Source organism: Anneissia japonica, unplaced genomic scaffold (assembly GCF_011630105.1).
Source record: "Anneissia japonica isolate Jap-2015-1 unplaced genomic scaffold, ASM1163010v1 scaffold3867_len840240_cov202, whole genome shotgun sequence".
Classification (NCBI taxonomy): Eukaryota; Metazoa; Echinodermata; class Crinoidea; order Comatulida; family Comatulidae; genus Anneissia; species Anneissia japonica.
In genome coordinates this window covers 293559-312894 of record NW_022715965.1, presented here as the reverse complement: position 1 = coordinate 312894, position 19336 = coordinate 293559, and the positions used below count along the sequence as shown (strand labels likewise).

The following is a 19336-nucleotide window of genomic DNA, read 5'->3' as shown; positions in this document are numbered from 1 at the left end:
GATACTAATGCAAGAGCAACAGTTACATCTCATGTGCACTTTAGTAGATTAAGGATTATGAAAGTAGTTAATTTATTTTGATGTTCTATTTTTTTGGTTTAGTGTTGAAATGAAGAAACAATTTAATATGATACGATACATTTTCTTTTAATTATTTAAAGTATACATGTTGTCATTAATCTACAGGTAGTTGAACTTCATAATTTTAATTCAATAGCATTAATGTAAAGTAATGAAAATTTGAGTAAAATTTTGATTTTTTTTTTTTAATTATTTTTTAGTTGTCTTTATTGCCAGAGAGGTAACATTTCAATGCAGTTTTTGATTATGGGATAACATGCATTATTAATCAATGGAAATTCACATGAAATGGCACAGCCTTGGAATGGATGGGTTGGATGTCAAGGGAAACGGATCTTTTTTTATGTATTCTTCATGTAATATTGAATTGGAATAATCTACTAAATTAAACAAAAAAAAACAACTTGTAAGTTAATTCAGTAATAATATATCATCAGTCTTATATTATAAAACACATTGTACTAGCAAACAGTGGCGTATCTAGGAAGCTTGAAATGGGCGGGTTGGGGGGGGGTTAAAGTTGGAGCGGAGGGGCTCATTGATTACCTGAGGAGGAACTTGGTTAGAAAATAAGCTGATGATTAACTACTTGAGCGTGATTTTTTTTGCTTTGAGCATTTTCAATGGGGTGGTGATTAGGTGGAGATTTTTGGGGGCTTGCACCTCCGAGATACGCTAACTGCTAGCAAAGCATTCACGTACATTATAACCCTGGTGCCTGATCAACCTCCTTTGAAGCACTTAGCTCCCTGGGGGAAAATCCTTTAAATATTGCATCTAGTATTAGCATGTTTGTTCTCAAACATACTAAGTACTTTGTTATTTCTGCGTTGGGTGACACAACCATTAATGTAAAGCGGCTTTATTCCAGAACACAACCAAAATACAAAACAAGTACACAAGGGTTTTTGCACCCACTACCCCAAGGTTGACGGTGTTAAGAATCATCTATACTCCTTGGAGGAAAATCCTTTAAATATTGCATCTAGTATTAGCATGTTTGTTCTCAAACATACTAAAGTACTTTGTTATTTCTGCATTGGGTGACACAACCATTAATGTAAAGTGGCTTTCGTCCAGAACACAACCAAAATGCACAACAAGTACACAAGGGTTTTTGCACCCACTACCCCAAGGTTGACGGTGTTAAGAATCATGTATACTCTATATTGATTAAAACATTTGTCGCATCAAAATTTTTTCTCCATTTAAACACCAACTTTGCTTATGAATTCAATATTTGTATTTTTGTACAACAATTAATAATGTACAATTATTGGCTATTGAATGTAGGTAGTTTTGAAATAAAGTAAATAACTAAATTAGTAATGTAAACTTGCGAAGCGTAGTAGTCTCTCAATTCGAACTCATGGCACTATTCTTGTGAATTAAATCAATAATCTAAGAATTGGTACGTCTTTACTACGACCGTTATTGAGCATTCCCCATAGGACTATGCACAATGTTCAATAACTTGAAAATCCGACAAGCCTTGGATTCACCGTTGCTGCGAAAGATTTGATTGCAATGTCGAATACAGTGACAACTACCGTGTCAATCAAAATCAAGCTGCACTAATTGGTTTCTAATTCATCTCTCCTGTTAATTTGTGGCATGAATAGGTGGGATAACTTGCACTGCATTAATTAATTTTTTCAGTAATATGATAGGCTTGTTTGATATCTTTTTTCTTTCAAGTATTCTTATAATTGATTGACAGTGTATTACTTTATTGAAATTCTATTAAAGATTTAATAATATTAATTTCATTTTTTTAATTTAAACTACATCCAACAGCAGTATCGCCCATTACATGATGTCTTGAAATAGTAATAATAATATAAAGATTGATACAAATTTTTTAAGGCAAATCCAGCAAGGTACAAAAGTGAGACACATTCATACAAGCAGCAGCAAATAAAAGGCTATTTGATAGAAGGTTATGCATATTATTTAAGGGAACACTTCCCTCAAAACCCTCCCCCTCAATCCATAGCTCCGTGATTGTGCCCCTATCACAAATGTTTTGGGTTTGCACTTTTGATATTAGTTTAATGCAATATTTAATCTACATATTTTATCTTTAATCCATAATAATAATGAACAACAATCTTTTGGATTTTCTTACTTTCATCATTTCCAATTTATATTTTATTTAGCATAATTAATACCACAGGATGATTCCGAGTTTATATCCCTGTATATTATATTTGAAATTATGTATTTAAAGTGTCTCTTTAATGATCCTGTTTAGTCTTTACCAATTGCTTAGAAAGTATTTGATCTCTGTTTCACGTGAATGCCTCGAGAACTAGTGCTTTTCTATGTTCATGCAGAGAGTGTGAAAGAAGTTGCATGCAATCAGATTCGAGTTTACACAAACTCCCAGTGGCCTAGTTAGTTAGTTAAATCGTCTGCCTGTCCAGGAGGAGGCGGGATTTTAAATCTCGGTTGGGTTGGCTTGTTTCACACTCATTTCCTCATCTTAAACCGTTTACACTACTGTTATTTTTCATTTCTTTTGCATACATCTAACAGCAATTACTCTCGCCAATTGTACTACTGGAATATTGCTCCATAAACGCAGTCTCATTGCGAGCAGGCTTAAGAAGTAGAGTTTTTTTTTTAAGTTGTGTGAAAAAATAATCACTGAATTTTAATAAGCTACCCTGGGATTGGAAGGCAAGCATTTTAATCACCAATTTACATGATAGAATGATGCTGTATAAACCGTCGCTTGGGGAGTGGCGTTGTTTTAGTTGTGATATCAAGGATCTATATGTAGGACCCCAGGGTAGGAACTAAACTACCAACGTACATGATAGAATGATGCTGTAAAAATTGTCTCCTATGGAGTGTAGTTGTTATAGTTTTGATATCAAGGACTCGAACCCAGGACCCCGAGATTGAAAGGCGAGCATCTTAACCACCAAACTAGACCTCTACTTCATTTATCGTAGCATTACCATATAGCAGTGTTTAGAGTTTATCTCTATGTTTTGATATATATATATATATATATATATATAGATGTGTATAAGAGACAGTATATATATTGAAGAATAATTGCTATCTTTTCATAAATCTAAAATGAATAAAATGTAAGAACACTGTATACAAAAATAAATGATATAAAATTCACTTTAAATTAAAAAAAAAAATATGACAATAACTGACAAGTAAGCATTAATCATTGATGAGATCAATCATCATCATCATCATCATCATCATTTAATTTTTTTTTTTGTTAGACATTTTAGAATATAGGACGCTTAGTTCTGTCTCCTAGCGTTGCTCATATATTGAAAATGGCTATAATTTCTATATTAAATAGTACAATGACAACATAACGCTCCTTTATTTTATGTAATACTTAACTTTGTAACGAGTGACTAGGGCGTGATCAGGTGGCGTCTTGAGCTTTTCTGAAAGTAGTTGGAATTCTGAACGTAAATGTAGGTCATTTAACTTACATAGCAAATATTTTCTATAAGTAGTAATTCTATATTTTCAGAAGATATCCTTTGATCCTGTGCAGTGCCTTATCCAACATGGAGGATATAATTATTAAGCCCTTTCCTCACCTATCAAATGTGACATGTATAAATATATGGTCAGGATGACATCACATCATGACCATATATAGGCACATTGTGACCATATATAGGCACATCATGACCATATATAGGCACACCATGACCATATATAGGCACATCATGAACATATATAGGCACATCATGACCATATATAGGCACATCATGACCATATATAGGCACATCATGACCATATATAGGCATATCATGACTATATGAGCATACAACAATTTTTTGTCAAAGAAAATTTAATAGTTTAGACAGAACTTTACAGTTGTTCCATGGTTGCTGTCTGCACTATTAAATACTCCATGCAAATATCTTTGGCCATATATGGGCATGATGATGTCACATAACACCCATATATGGCCAAGTCATAGGTTTGTCACATGAAACGTGATAGTGTGAATAGAGCTTAAACCTTTCCTGTGTATAATAAGCCTCATCTCATTTATAGGCCCATGCCAGATATAGTCACCACTCCAGATATCCACCCTGAATTTAAGCCCATCCCATATATAAGTAAGCCCACCTCCTGACTTTTGAGTAATTTTTTTTTAAATGCTCAACTCGTGTAAGCCAACTTTAACTACAGAGATTTTATACTGAAATTCTACTTTGTGTGTACCTCAGATAATAAAATTTAATAATATAATGTTGAATTATATTATATTGAAATTTAGCATCAATAATCTAGCTAGACTTTGTCCCTAAGCTACATTATAAAGTATAGGGTCTAAACATAACTCTCTAAGGAACTCAATTTAGCCTAGCATTGTATTTTTTTTGGTCTGGCTACCTATAAGCCGATCCTAAGCCTTTTCACGATTGTTGTGTTTATCGGTTGGATTCCCCTATGAACTAGGGTTAAGCACTCAACGACAGAGATACAAACCTTGGGTTAAATTAAATTTCAACAGCCATACAGTCTCATCCTTAATTAACGTTTGAACATATGGTATTGACAATATCATCCTGTGTTATTGGTTTAATGACAACTTTATTCATAGAATAAATTAATGTTTTAAATAACGAGTGGTGTTAAAATCAAACATGGTTAGTACCATATTGCTGCTGGTATAATAAGGCTGCACTTAAGTTACTAAACTAAGGCATGTTTTATTCTGCCGGTGGATGGCAAATTTTTTAGGTTCTGTCCTAATGACATCTTTATTCATAGGATAATTAATGTTTTAAATTATGAATGGCATTAAAATCTACTATATTGCCACTGGTATAATAATCGTGCACTTTCTCAAGGCCTTGCTACATATTTTTTTAACTAGATAGGAGGATAAAAGGTGAAAGATTTTTTATCATGGGCAGTCTTACTCTTAATTAAACTAGATAAAACAAGGCTAGGTTCATCTTTAATCAAGACAAAATATATCACTGAATCTTCTTTCACCATGCGTCGCCTGAAACCTTGGAGCAACGGTACTGCTCGTTCTTTACAAGATGGAAAAAAATATGTTACATATTATTTATCTGAAGTATAATCTTAATAGTGCAAAAGAAGACCTACTAAATAGTGATTTAGTTCATTTATAGGAATTTTGTCTTCTCCTCTATATATATGTTTTTATATCTATTCATTATTAACGGAGCATTTTGTTTCAGACTATAAAGATTGCATTTAACTCCACTAATCATTTTCCTAAAGTACTACTGTCTACATACAAGCTTGTGTTGATAAATATCTCAACTCTAAAGTGCTATACTTTTTTTCACTTAAGTGTATAGTAATATAGTACTTTTAATACTTATCATATTTATAATAATATATTCTTATTGTGTAGTATTGCAACCAGTTGTAGTATATTATTAAGATGAAATGAAAGAAATTGGATAAACAGTATGTAAAAACATCAACATCCATTTTTGTAAACTTGCTTCTTAACTGCCAAGATTTAAAATTACAATTCTGCACATTCTTCTTAAATCTTGATAACAATTCCAAAATGGTAATGATAAGGATAATAATAATGGATATTTGTATAATGCTGATATCCGTCAAATCTGACCCTTAAAGGTCACTTCATATCTGTACTACCAAAATACTATATATGGTACCAAAGAGTATAGAATAGCAAGAGATCCTACTATCCTGATTTTGTATGAAATGTTAAAAAAGTGCTACCATGAGATGAGGGCACCCTATTAGAATTTGAATAGAGTTTGAAATTTACCTTTTGAAGGAAGGCCACTAGTGGTAGTACTTGATAGGCTAATATAATGTTACAAGATGATAATTTGTAACCATTAAACCCAAGGTTTAAAATAAGTTATAGAGGGCAGGTTTCAGGCAGTAGAACACTCAAAGCACTTGGTTCATGATGTGTTAAGTAATCTAGATAATTTACACCTGTGTCATTTCTGAAATTTTTGCAATAATATTTCACTGTTTAAGTGAATGTTTGTTTTGAATGTCAGGAAGACAAATCCAATAAACCAGGGTATTAATACCAAGTGCAAGAGGCATTGCGCGCAATGTAAGATATGAGACCGACATATTAATTTATGCATGGCGCAGCCTAAAGATATTCGACTCCTGTTTTCTACATCGAGGTACTTTAGGCCTATCTAGCCCTAGAGAGTTCCGATTGCATGTGTGTTGTGTACACGTATCACTAATGAACCTGCAATTTTGAGCGCACCTTGAAATCTAGGCTACACTGATGAAAATACTAACTACAAAACTACGTATCCAATGGTGCTTGGAAATACAGATGTAAACTGGGTCAAATGTTATAATAAAATTAGACCATTTCACATAATTGTAATGTGCTAACAATGATTTTAATAGGAATTAGAAGCATCATAGATCAGTTTCGATTATTGCCGCTAATTGTACCGTAAAAGTTCAAAGAAATGCAGCGGCACTTTAAACATATTTAAAGGTTTCTGTGCAGCATTTATTCAAGATAGGGGTGCATTAACAAGTCATTTGGGTTGTACACGTGTTGTATACATACCTTTCAGACTTATTGCAAACTACCAGAGTATTAATTCCATGAGAAATCATTAGGTTTCTGATAGTGTCCCAGTGACAAAGAACTTCAATTCATGCGTTTAACTTCATGGCTCTTAAAATGTAATCATCCGACTGGCCATCTTGTGATTGCCCAATAATGTACTGCATACATGTACCCTTATTAGTGCATCGTGAATCAATTTTTACCTCACGAATTATATTGTGTGGTTATCTGATAATGTAGTGTGAACATGCATTCACCTTCAATGCCTATTAAAATATAAACATCCTTAGCTAGCCATGTTCTGATTAGCCTATGATTTGCATATACTTAAAAATTTCTAGACACTCAGACTGAGCATTTAAACATACAATATTATTTGAGTTCACAGGTTCATATTGTTGATCTTTTTTTTCTGTAGTTGATGATCCACGTCATAGGGATTGAGTTCATCAGTCATCGATATTTTTATCTTTGTTGTAAAATGTTATTACATTTTTCGTAGAAAATCCCAAATGGGCTTTGGTAATAACAGACACTAATAATTTTTAATGTATAAAAATAAAGTAAGTGTTTATGTACAGTTCTGTTCACTTTGTCATATTATGACAAAGTTTACACCATATGCTCCTCTTTGAAAAGTAGCTGAGCCAAAAATTACACTCATATCGCCCTATTCCTTTCAGATAGCACTCCCTCCCACTTTCCTGTTAAGCGTCAATCTACCCGCGCACGATCCCCTATCAATACTCAATTGTGATGTCACTTGGTCTTTGGGCAGGGGGAAGATTATTGCATTACAAATTTAGCATAAACTCTAAAGACTCTGGAGATCAAAACCAGCCCATAAATTTCAGCTATCTAAGCTTTGCCAGGAAGCTATTTCAGATAAACGTTGACATTACATAAGGCTGAACCTAAAACCCTTGGATTTGATAGTGAACAACTAATTCTCTACTATCAAATTTGTCTAAAAGGGGAAGTTGATTTAGATGAGAGTTTACGGAATTCTAACAGCATGTACGTATTTGCCAAGTTGCTTGATATTTGACTTTTCTAATAGATTGTATGTTTAATGTTGTTGAAACAACTGCAAAGGTGCCCAGGTGGCTAATAGTGAATAGGTGAAAGGGTCAACAGGGCTATTATGCCCAAATAACAATTCTGCATATCATCACACAAATTTGCTATGGTACATTAAATATAGTAAACTAACTACATTTGTTTTTGTTAATTAAATAGAAAATTTAGGTCGGGGATCTGGGATTCCCCCAGCTGTGGCAGTGCGGAAATAGGTTAACGTAACAAGTAATAAATTGTTAGGAGACAAGACATATTTTTTAGGGTCATGGGTTTTTCAGGTCAAGTAGTTAAGTTAGTAACACTGAATCTGTTATAAACAGCTTACAATGTAGGAATGTATAAATTGAATACTATTATTTGAAATGCTATTTTAGCATGATATTGATGGGAAAACTACAGTAGGTGGGGATGAGGAACTATTAAATATATAATATTGACATATTGATAATGGTAATTATTATCATTATTATATTAATTTTTATTATCTTTATTGATTAATTACATTTTTTTGGTTCCTGCAGGTAAATCAGGAAGTGGGATTTTAGTCAAGTGGAAACTTACCATATATGGATCACAGATGACATCACAAGATATAACGGATAGGCAAATGTAAGTTTTATCTTTACTACTTCAGTAGGTCAACTTTGTAAAATAATTTGTGACCTATCACCATAGAGAAAATCACTATAAAATGAGATGCATCGTTGGTGACACCATATTGAGGTATTCACCAAAATTGGTCAAAAATTCAAACTTTTTACTCAATTTTGATTTTAATGTTTTTGAATATGTAGATACTTATTATTTTATGACAATTTACTTTACTTACTATAAAAATGTTCTCCATACATATTCTGTACTTGTAGGTTTATTCTCTGTACAGGTTAGTTTATCTTCGAGGCTGATTATTTTCAAAACCTGGTTCTCATATATCAAAACTTCAAAATGCATCAAAACTTCAAATGCTGACATTTCTGGATTTACCTATCCCAGGAAACCAATTCAAAGACCAAATTAAAGCTTAATAGGTGATCTACCCAAAAAAGATATAAACTCAATTTTTGATTTCCCAACCATGAGACTCATTTTATGGTGAGTTCTCAAACATCATTTAGGGGTCTTTGAGTTTTTTGTAGGTTCTATTTCAGGATATGTTCAAGGATTCGTATTTGGATTCTTTCATGTTCTGTGGTGTGCTCTTAGGTTTTTGCCCAAGGATGTGCTTAGGGATTTGTCTTTGGGAGTTCTTGTAGGATTAAACACTTTCCTAGAATCACACGTACATATGCAAGTTTAGTATTTTTATGACTTTAACAATTGGTGGAATTGAATTTCATAATCTTGATTCATGAGGTATAATAATTTCTTCATTTTAGCTAACCTTTGTGTTTAAGTACTTTATTCTTACTTAGATACATTTGTATCGATATATCATTTTGTCGTTATTATTAAAATCGCAAACATGTTAAGAATGTGACATTGAACCCATTACATGTGTTGAATGGTAAAAACTATATCAAAGAACATATTCATGGAAGTATGACCATATTAACTGCTGCATAAAAATGCAGTAGAACCCCTATGAAGGGGACACCTTCAGGACCAAAAAATAATAAGGATGTCCCCTAATTTTGATGTTCCCTTAATAGGGATGCTTTCTTAGTGTCCCCTTAATAGCATTGTCCCGATGGAGGGAGTTCTACTGTAAGATGCATAAGAAGGTAACAGTTCTTCCATGTGAAAGTTTGGCACACATTCCATTTTAGTGCTAATTAGCTTAGTTCTATTTCTTAACAACGGTTACGAAAAAGCTTACACCTAGCTCATGATCTTTTGACCAGGTTTTCAAATTACGCAGGAGCAGAAGTGGGTCAAATGACGCACATACAGAGAAGCGGAGCGCGCCTCTAGGGCGGTTAGAGGTAATTGATGATCATGTTAGACTTTGGTCTTTAGACCAGAGTGAAGATAATATTTATAGAATTTTGACCTTTGAAAAAGCTGAATATATTTGGAGCAGTATTGTTTTCTATCCTAAAATAAAATAGGTTAGTCTCAACGATTACTTTAACGTTTGGTACCTTGATCTCATGTAAAAATTGATTCATAAACGCGTTTCCATTTTTAAAATCCATTAATAACCATTATTAAAGTTTTTTAAAGTATTTGAAAATTTATTTGGAAATCGGGAAAGTCTAGGTATTTTTTTGACATAAGTTTCTTCAAAAATATCTTTGGTAGAGCTCAAAAACAATGTTTTTTTCCATTTTCTTTTGGTTGCAATTAAAATCATAAATTGGAATGTTTTAAAAGTATTTAAATGTTAGTCTGAAATTGGAAAGTCTAAGTATGTATCTGACAAAAGTTTCTTCAAACATATCTTTGGTAGAACTAAATAAAAATAATGAATTTTTGTTTTGATCATTTTCTTTTTGTTAGAAGTAAAATCATAAATTTGAGTTTTTTAAAAGTATTTATTTAAATTTTAGGCTGAAATTGGGAAAGTTTTGGTATGTTTCTGACACAAGTTTCATAAAACATATCTTTTGTAGAACTAAAAAAAAATGTGGTTTTTTGGGGGTTTTTTTTGTTTTTTTTGCAAGTAAAATCATTAATTTTTAAATACATATAGAGAGAGTTATCTGCAATCTCGTATTCCTTCTCGCATTTCCTTCAACATTGATTGAACTTGGCATAAAGTTTCCATATTTTGAACAAAGGTGAAACAAAAACATAAAATTCAAATTCTTAAATTTCTATGTAATTTAATTACAAAAGATGACAGCTGAAATGCAATATAATTTGTGTTGAGGATAAATGTCGTCATTTACATAATATCCCAATCACAATCAAATGCACGAGTTAAAACCTATCTAGAAAATTGGCTCCTGTTGTCGTTTGTTTTGTCAATGGTAATTGGTCTCATTTGGAGCTTTTTATGATGAAATATAATCATTCTTGTTACATACGAGGGCATTTATTATTTTCTCCTGTCATTCAGAAACTCGTCTTGTGTATGAAGAATTTTAAACGACTTCTCTAAACTTACCTACATATAATCCCCTTGAAATTTGCATTGAAATTGTCCAAGTCAGCAAATTCAATGAATGTATTATAAACTTTTTTTTAACTCAAAACCTTTCCATTCATATTTTTGTGTATGGTGATGGTGATATACTTGTAAAGTGCGTAATACAAAGTCATCTCTATACACTGAAAAACCACATCCTAAATGCACAAAAAGAAAAGAAATCTAGTTTAGAATATTTGTTCTTATGTTGTTTTATTAGCTTGCCTAAAGAAGCAAAGCTCCAGAGAGGCTTTTTGTATTTACCTATGTTTTTTTTATTTCTTTATTCTTTATACTGGGAAAACCTGTTTAGTGGCATATTTGCTGTTCTCCCACAGGGCTCAGTACAAAAAGTCAACAATAACATTCACAGTTTATAAAAACGAGCAACATACATAAACCAGAAGAAATACATTAACATCCAGATTATGAAATTTTTAAAATTGTTAAAATAATATAAGATCAATACGAACATTTATAAATATATTTAGAGAAATTTAGTGATACATAATGTAACTGTTGTCTGATTTTAAATCAGGTCAGTTTCAAAGTTGACAGAATGAAAGATGGCAATAGGACAGCAGTCTTAATTTTAGTTCTGATGTGATTGTGCTAATTTCTCATGTATATGATACTTAATCAGTGATAATACTCTGTTTCCACACAATAAATATCAATAAGAAAACATGAGAGGCCTTCGAAGCATGGCTCTAAGAAGTGTGGTAAAGTCATATTCAAACAATAATAATATTTTAAGTCGGATTCCTAGCCTAGCCTAGCCAAGCCTAGCCTAGCCTAGCAGAGCATAATACAATAAAATTGTTTCTATGTGCTTTTCATAACCACGTAATAACCTAATGCTACAATGAAACATCCTACAGATTTTAAATTAATTTTTAAGCCCATGTTAAGTACGTATATTTTAATATTTTTAAGTTTTTTTTAAATTTTTAATTACTATAATTCGTGTATAAACAGAAATTTTAATTTTTCTTATATATTGAGCCAATATTTATTTTATTTATTTATTTATTTAAATTATTTATTTATTTATTTCCTTTTCTTTCCCTTTTGACCGCGACATATATGAGTACTGTACGACATTGTGCGAGAACACTCAACCGAGGTTATGCACAGTAAGGGAAGATGATGAATATTGTTTCCATTATTATATATTATTTTGTTGTTGTCATTGTTATTTATAAATATTAATAAAGTTTAAATATTAGTTTTAATAATAGTTCCATTAAGGAACCTTATAATTATACTTTAAGCAAATTTTGTTATGTCATCTCAGTTCTACCTGCTAGTTATGTTTGTCGGACTGATTTATAAGAAAGTGTGTTTTTTTTTGGTAACACTATACAGTATTTGTCGATGTAAACAACCCATCTAACCCTTTCCATCAGCCAGTGGCATGAAGAAGCCGCACAATCTGTGTGCTGCTTGTTTACAAACAACATATTTCACAGGCTTAAAACCTTAAACAAACAATCTAAATTCTCCGTGCAATGCACTCAATAAATTTAATACCGTTGACTACGGTTTTGTTATTACGGAACTTGAACGAATACTAACACCTCAGGGGCACTGTCAGAGATGGTTTAACTAATCGTGAAGACACAGATCAACTGTATGTAGGGACAGGTTATCAATAGCCTTGACATTGATGTCTCGTTGTCTGTAGTCTTTCAATATTTTGTAGGCTGTATGGTAATACAACCCGTTATATATCCCTAGCGGATTGTACCTTATGTATAGGAGATTGCTTTTTGTAAATATATGTCCCAACATAAAAAGAGAACCTTTCATGCAGGAAATTATTGTTTCAATAAAGTGCTGCATTTTTAATATACAAAAAAAGAACTCTCAGTATTTCTCAGGGGAAGATAGTAGAAATATTTATTATTTTTGTTTAATATATTTTGATATTTTTTTTTAATCATGTATAACTTCCAATATTGTGACGGAAAAGGAAATATTTTTTTAACATTATTAATAATTAATACTTCTGTATATTATATTTATTCATATTGTAATGATAATGGCTCCCAACATTTGTTATAAGAAAGGTAATGAGATGAATTATTTTATCCAAATAACTTATAAACACCTTATTCCTTAAAGTTTTTATTTGATGCACTCAATTAATTTGTTTCATTTATGATATAATGTAACTGTAACATCATCATTGTAAGTCCCAGTTATATTTTCTTATCCCAAACCATGCTCTATTTAATGAATTTTATTATGTTATAATAGCCCCCAATATTTGTTATGAGGAAAGCTATGGAAGATAATGATAATTTTATTCAAATAATATATTTCACAGGCTTCTAATGAACCCTACAATATGTGATACAAATAATAAATTTGATACCGTTTGACCACGGCGTTCTTATTAACCAGACTTTAACAAATACTAACATCTTGCGGGCTCTGTCAAAGCTGGTTTAACTGATATTGAAGAAACTTGTCAACTGTGTTAGGACAAGTTATCAATATTGACAGCCTTGACTTTGATTACTTCAGTGTCTTATCAATATTCAATATAAGTACAATATTGGTAATACAAACCTTTGCCAAACTATATTATATTATACTTTTTACTTTTATGTATGGTAAGATAACTTTAATATCAATTTATGTCCAACAAAAAATAAGAATGCATCACCCACAAAATATTTGTATTCATAAACAACTTTAACTTTGAAAAAAAAATTACACTAACTCTCAATATTTGTAAGGGGAAAGTAGTTGAGATACTTATTTTCTGATAATGATATATAATACTATTGTTATTGTATTTTTCTATATACATATTTTTAAAATACTATTTTATTGCATAACTACCAACATTTGTTAGGGGAAGAATAATTATAAAATAAAGATAATAATATATAATAGTTTTATTATAGTTCTTAAAAATTTTATATTATCTAAATTTTTACTATAAAATGTAAATCTTAAATTTTGGTTATTTTGTTTTGTTAAACTTAACTAGGATATTATTATATAAGTTATGTTATATTATTGTTACATACTGTATAAATATAACTCTATATGATTGTTTAATAACTTATAAAAGATAGTAGTGGTTATTTAAATATTTTTTTTATATATTATAATTATATTAATATTTATGTTATTGCTTGTATTTAAGAAGTTGATATTATTAGTGCTATTTATATTAAAAATTATTCTTTTCATACCACAGTAAAAGCTTGTAACAATACTTCATAAAATTGATAATTCATTTAAAAGTAAATAAGAAAATCTACATGATGATTGATGTGAGTAGTAAAGTATACAAATTGACAGTCATGCTGCGAAGTTGTGAGAAGCATTACACATGGACAAAGGACGACAGAGAGGGAATACAGTGTTAGTGCCCTCATTGTCTCCAATTTTATTACTGTTTATAAATCAGATCACCTGTGCTACAAATATATGACATTACATACCATAAGGGTGACAGTTCCATAATTTTCTCTTTTTTTAAATTTTGCCTGTTTTTTAACTTTAAATGAAAATGGTACTCTATCGCCCATATTCCAAAGAATTGCGTCTTTGCATTTGATATTACTACCCCTCACTAGATCAAAAACATATGGAATACGTCCTTAACTTTGTTGGTGGGTGAGCCACCATTCCATAAGGGGCTGCAATCAGTGGTTGGTATTAGACCATATCAGGTACCCACTTACATTCCTGGGTGGAGAGAAGAATTGTAGGTACAGTGCTTTGCGCAAGGAAAGAAGCGAAATGCACAGCAAGAGACTAAAACAACCCGACATCAAGTTTGATAACCTGAACTGTAACCGTTACACCAACTGCTCTCCAATTTGTGTCGATTAGAAGAAAAGCAAACAAAAAGTGTCTAGCCCAAGTTCTCGAACACACAACCTCTTGATTTAAAGCTTTATGCTATACCACTGTGCCACATGCCACTGTGCCACTGTGCTCAAATGGTTCCGAGGAATGGTGTACTAAGAATAGAAACACAACCGCAATTTGAACCAGAGCATGAAAGCTCTCCATCCGTAAACACGCGCCATGCTTGACAAGTAACTTAGCCCACTAAGCTTCGCTTTTCTGTCTTCATTACCGGTCAAATTTCTTCAGTTAATTAGCTGCCATAATTGTCTATTACTGCGTAATTTAAAGAAAAAGGTAAATAAATCTTCTGTCACGATCGTAGTTTACACTAATGTGAAGTGTTGATAGATAATGATATAATTCAGCTGTCTGGGTTGCTAACTTGCTCTATAACATTTGCTTATGCGTAACTGTCATGTACAGGTTTAATGACAAGTCCGGTCAGTAGAATGTATCCATTTTCGAATTTGAATTATGGATCATTTATTTGGACATGAATGAAAGCATTCAATCTAGGTACGTTGCTAGAACTTAATGCATTAGTTGGTTTTTAAGGGGCTTTTTCCTTGGCTAGTACCATAAAGGTTTCATTCGAGTGGAGTTGTATAGCTTAAGTGGTTAAGATGCTTGTCTTCCAATCCCAGGGTCCTGGTTTTAATTCCGGTCAGTGCTGCAGGATTTTTTTTTCTCACGACCAGAACAACTCCACCAAGTATTTAACTCCTTAACCACCAAGCTATCCAAAGTTTGTTATTGTTCAAAATACGAAAAAAAAATACATAAATAAATGTCAGTTACATGTTTCGTGTGGTGTTTGACATAAATAAGTACTTGATGGATTGGGTTGGTGTTTACCTTAATAATCCGATATTTACATAAAGTTGTTTCATTACACAGTATTTAGGTAAATAGACTAAACGAAGTAAACATATGTTGTACATAGCCTGGAATTAACACATGGTGAATGTATATTAATAAAATTATTATTCTACCGTATGGATTTCAGGGCATTTATTTGAATAAATACGGTATATTTAAATATAATATGTTCTATTACAATGTATACAATATTTGTTGGCTTGAATTGGCTGATAACAGCGTAGTATAATTATTTATTCTGCAATATACATGGAAATACATGGGTCTGACATTATGATATAACCATAGCCTGACCTTAAATTCTGATTTACGACCATTATGATTTCCTATCTATGACATCTGGTCAAACCCAACCTGATGTAAAATAAAGGTTTCACTGTATTTTGAAATACAATAAAATTCAGATATCAAAGCCTGGGGTATGATTTTGCATGAGTAGCCAAGCTAGACATTTACAAATATGGTGCTTTTAAAAAATATCAAAAAGATTTACTCTGAATTGGACATGCAGTGGTGAAAATTGTTTTTTTTTTCATGAACGAGGAACTTCTCAGGTATAAGCCCACTTTCAAATTCGTGCTAGGTTCACCTGAGTAACTATGGTGATTGTCACATATTTCAGGTTTAGAAACCAATATGCTTGAAATAGAATTTAAAATTTAATAACTGCAAGGTAATCTCCAATTCAGAATTCAATGGAAAATCATAGATAGGAGAATGAGCACTTTCTATTACTGGTAAATTAAAATATAGTTGATGATTTTTATTTATTAAAAAAGTAAAATTAAAATATTTCACAAAAAAAAATCCACCCATAAATACATTTTACATGTGCACTGCCAGTTCTTTCCAATAGGTGTCATTTGTGAAAAGGTACTTAAAATAATAATGGTATGCACTTCCAACTAATGGATTGGATTAATCAATTTACAGGGAAGGGGAGGTTGGGGAACTTTCATAAAGGTCACTACAGTGACTTTACTCAATATGCAGTGGCATATCTAGTAGTCTTGAAATGGGAGGAAGGAGAAGATGGGGGCACGAGGGCAACGTGGGGGCTAGCTAGTTAGCTGGCAAAATAAAGCGATATGGGGTGATTTTTACAGTACTTGTGCATAATTTTTGTGCGTCAAACATTTTAATGGAGGGGATCGAATGAAAAGCACAATTTTTTTTTTTTTTTTTTTTTTGTAAAGGGAGTGAGGGTGGGAAGCTGTGTAAATCAAATTAAGTCAAATCAAATATTCTTTGTCTATACTGTATAAAATTTAAAAACAAAAAGTCATTAAAATATTACAGTTAACTGGGTTTCAATAAAATGAAAATTGAGTGTCAAAATTGACCACACAGATTGATGATTTGTACATTTCATAACCTCAACCAAGCACTGGATATAATGTGTTGTGTTTCGGTTTGTATGTTTGGATCTGTGTATTTTTTTAGTTCAGGCCTGCCCAACACAAGATTTTTTTTATCGAATCTTCTCAGGCCAGTGCCTTCTTCCTTTTGATTTCGTCTCATAAAACCCATTGTTCATAATGATTTTTGTTATTTGACTGCAATTGGAAAAAAATAAATGCATTTTTGAATTGAATTGAATATATCAGGATGATTTACTTTTTAACAGTTATAGATGGACGAATGCTATCACAAAAAAATTACTCATTGCCTCTTTAAATCCAGATTGGTTTTTCTCACTCATAATTGCATAGCAGAGTGCAGATATTTTGATTTAACTGCTATTGCCATGGGCAGTACTCTCTAATCATCGGCTACCCTTATTGTTCTCACTTTGATGAGCTTGAGTATTCTCAAGAGGAAGATGGAGTTAACGAAGGTCGAACTAATGATTCATCTTACCAGCCAGATAATCACACATTTCAATTGACTGAAGTAATTTAATAAAGTATATTAATTGAATAATAATCATTATTTTTCCAAGACATTAAAGTAATTATGTCGTCTATATCATGTTTCTGGTCATGGAGTATTTGTTGCAGTGTTAAGCGTACTTTGATACTGCAGTGCTGCCGCTGGAAGTTAAATTTAAATGTGATAGCAACATAACATGAGGGTCCCAAATGATCAGCCCCGGCTGGATGGACCACCCTCACAAAATATTGTTGAAACATCATCAAATCCAGTGGTGGATCCAAAAATTCGAAATAGAGGGAGCTCAGGAAGAAAATTTCACAAAGGAGGGTTTAAACCACCTTAGCCCCATCATGGTAGGGGTTGAATAAGAAAATTTATTATTATGGCACTTTTAGAAAGCTGAAAATGGCACTTGCAGACTTAATTTTAATATAATTTTATATTTCTTTTTCCATTTTTTTTCATAATTTTGAAAAAAATTAGTGGGGCCTTGGATTGCTGGTTCCCATTGAATCCACATGAGATCAGTTCTTCAGTCATTATCACTCTCTTAAAATATTATTTTCATCCAGTGGTTATAATTAGAAACATTTAATTGTGGTTATTTTTTATTTTTTTATTTTTTTGGCTATCCATACGGTATTGCAATTTATCTGATATACAATAGCTAGTAAAAATTACTGTAAAAAAAAATAACTCAATAGTTTGGACTTAAAAAATACTTTTTGTATACCCGTCCTTATAATATGTGGATAATTGGGGTTGGACCATATAAAATATTTAAAGATGAGCATGCTCTATTTTTCCCAGTAAGATTCAACCAAACCCTCTTATTTGTTACTCTGCTGTCTGACGTGTCAGAAACTCTGTTATTCATTTATAGCACTACATCTGTTCCATAACAACAGAATGCCGTCATAAATTATTAATTGAACTTGATTGAACAGCAATTTATTCCATCTGTTTATTACCATCTCTTCAGTTTACTGTAAAAAAAATAATTCAATAGTGTACACTTGCAGAGAGGGGGAGGACTTAAAAAATACTTTTTGTATACCGGTACTTATAATATCTGGATAATTAGGATTGGATCATATAAAATATTTAAAGATGAACATACTGTATTTTTCCCAGTAAGATTCAACCCAACTCTCTTATTTGTTAGTCTACTATCTGACGTGTCAGGAACTCTGTTATTCATTTATAGCACTACATCTGTTCCATAACAACAGAATGCCGTCATAAATTATTAATTGAACTTGATCTATTTCCCATTTAAAAAAATTAAATTTGTTAATTTGATTTACCTTTGCAATGTTACACAATGCATGGTGTGAAATTTATAGTTGGCTATAACAAGGTTGATTCAATTCACCGAGCAATGCTACGATTCTGTAGGATGGGTTTCTATAAAAAAAGGTTGCCAACAATTTTCAGTGTACCGTACTTGTGCTTGTTAAACTAGCTGTCATCATGTTAAAGACACTGGGCTGTCATTGACCATGAGAATTGGTTGACATATACACAACCATTGAGAGATTTTAATTTTTTTTTTTATTTGTATAAATGAATAAATACCTGTCACCCAAGATGGGACCATTAACAGGTAGTCTCTTTCCAGGTCAGGAACATATTAGTCCGGCAGCTTAGCAGATGGATGTGGACGTTCCGGACAAAAGCACCAATTTTTTTTTACATGCTTCTTATGGTCATAGCATTCAATTTTTGGTAGGAACCACCTCATCCGAGGTCATTATGGCGGCCATCTTGGATTTCAAAATGGCCGCCTAATAAAACCTATGTTTATCTATATCTTCGCTTCTAAACCACTTGGAATTATAATTCTTATGTCTGAAACTATTTTTATATGGTCAAGGAAAACCATCATACCATTTTTGGCC

At 31.9% G+C, this 19336-nt stretch overlaps 1 protein-coding gene across 1 annotated transcript in view; it reads left to right on the top strand.

The window, feature by feature from the left end:
• The first annotated feature begins 8210 nt into the window (after positions 1 to 8210).
• The window catches only part of LOC117109505, a 29928-nt gene continuing 18802 nt past the window's right edge, over positions 8211 to 19336 (top strand). Inside the window, exon 1 of the mRNA XM_033251876.1 lies at positions 8211 to 8341. Within this exon, the coding sequence (XP_033107767.1) occupies positions 8310 to 8341 (32 nt within the window). The 5' untranslated portion in view covers positions 8211 to 8309. The remainder of the gene's footprint in view (positions 8342 to 19336) is intronic.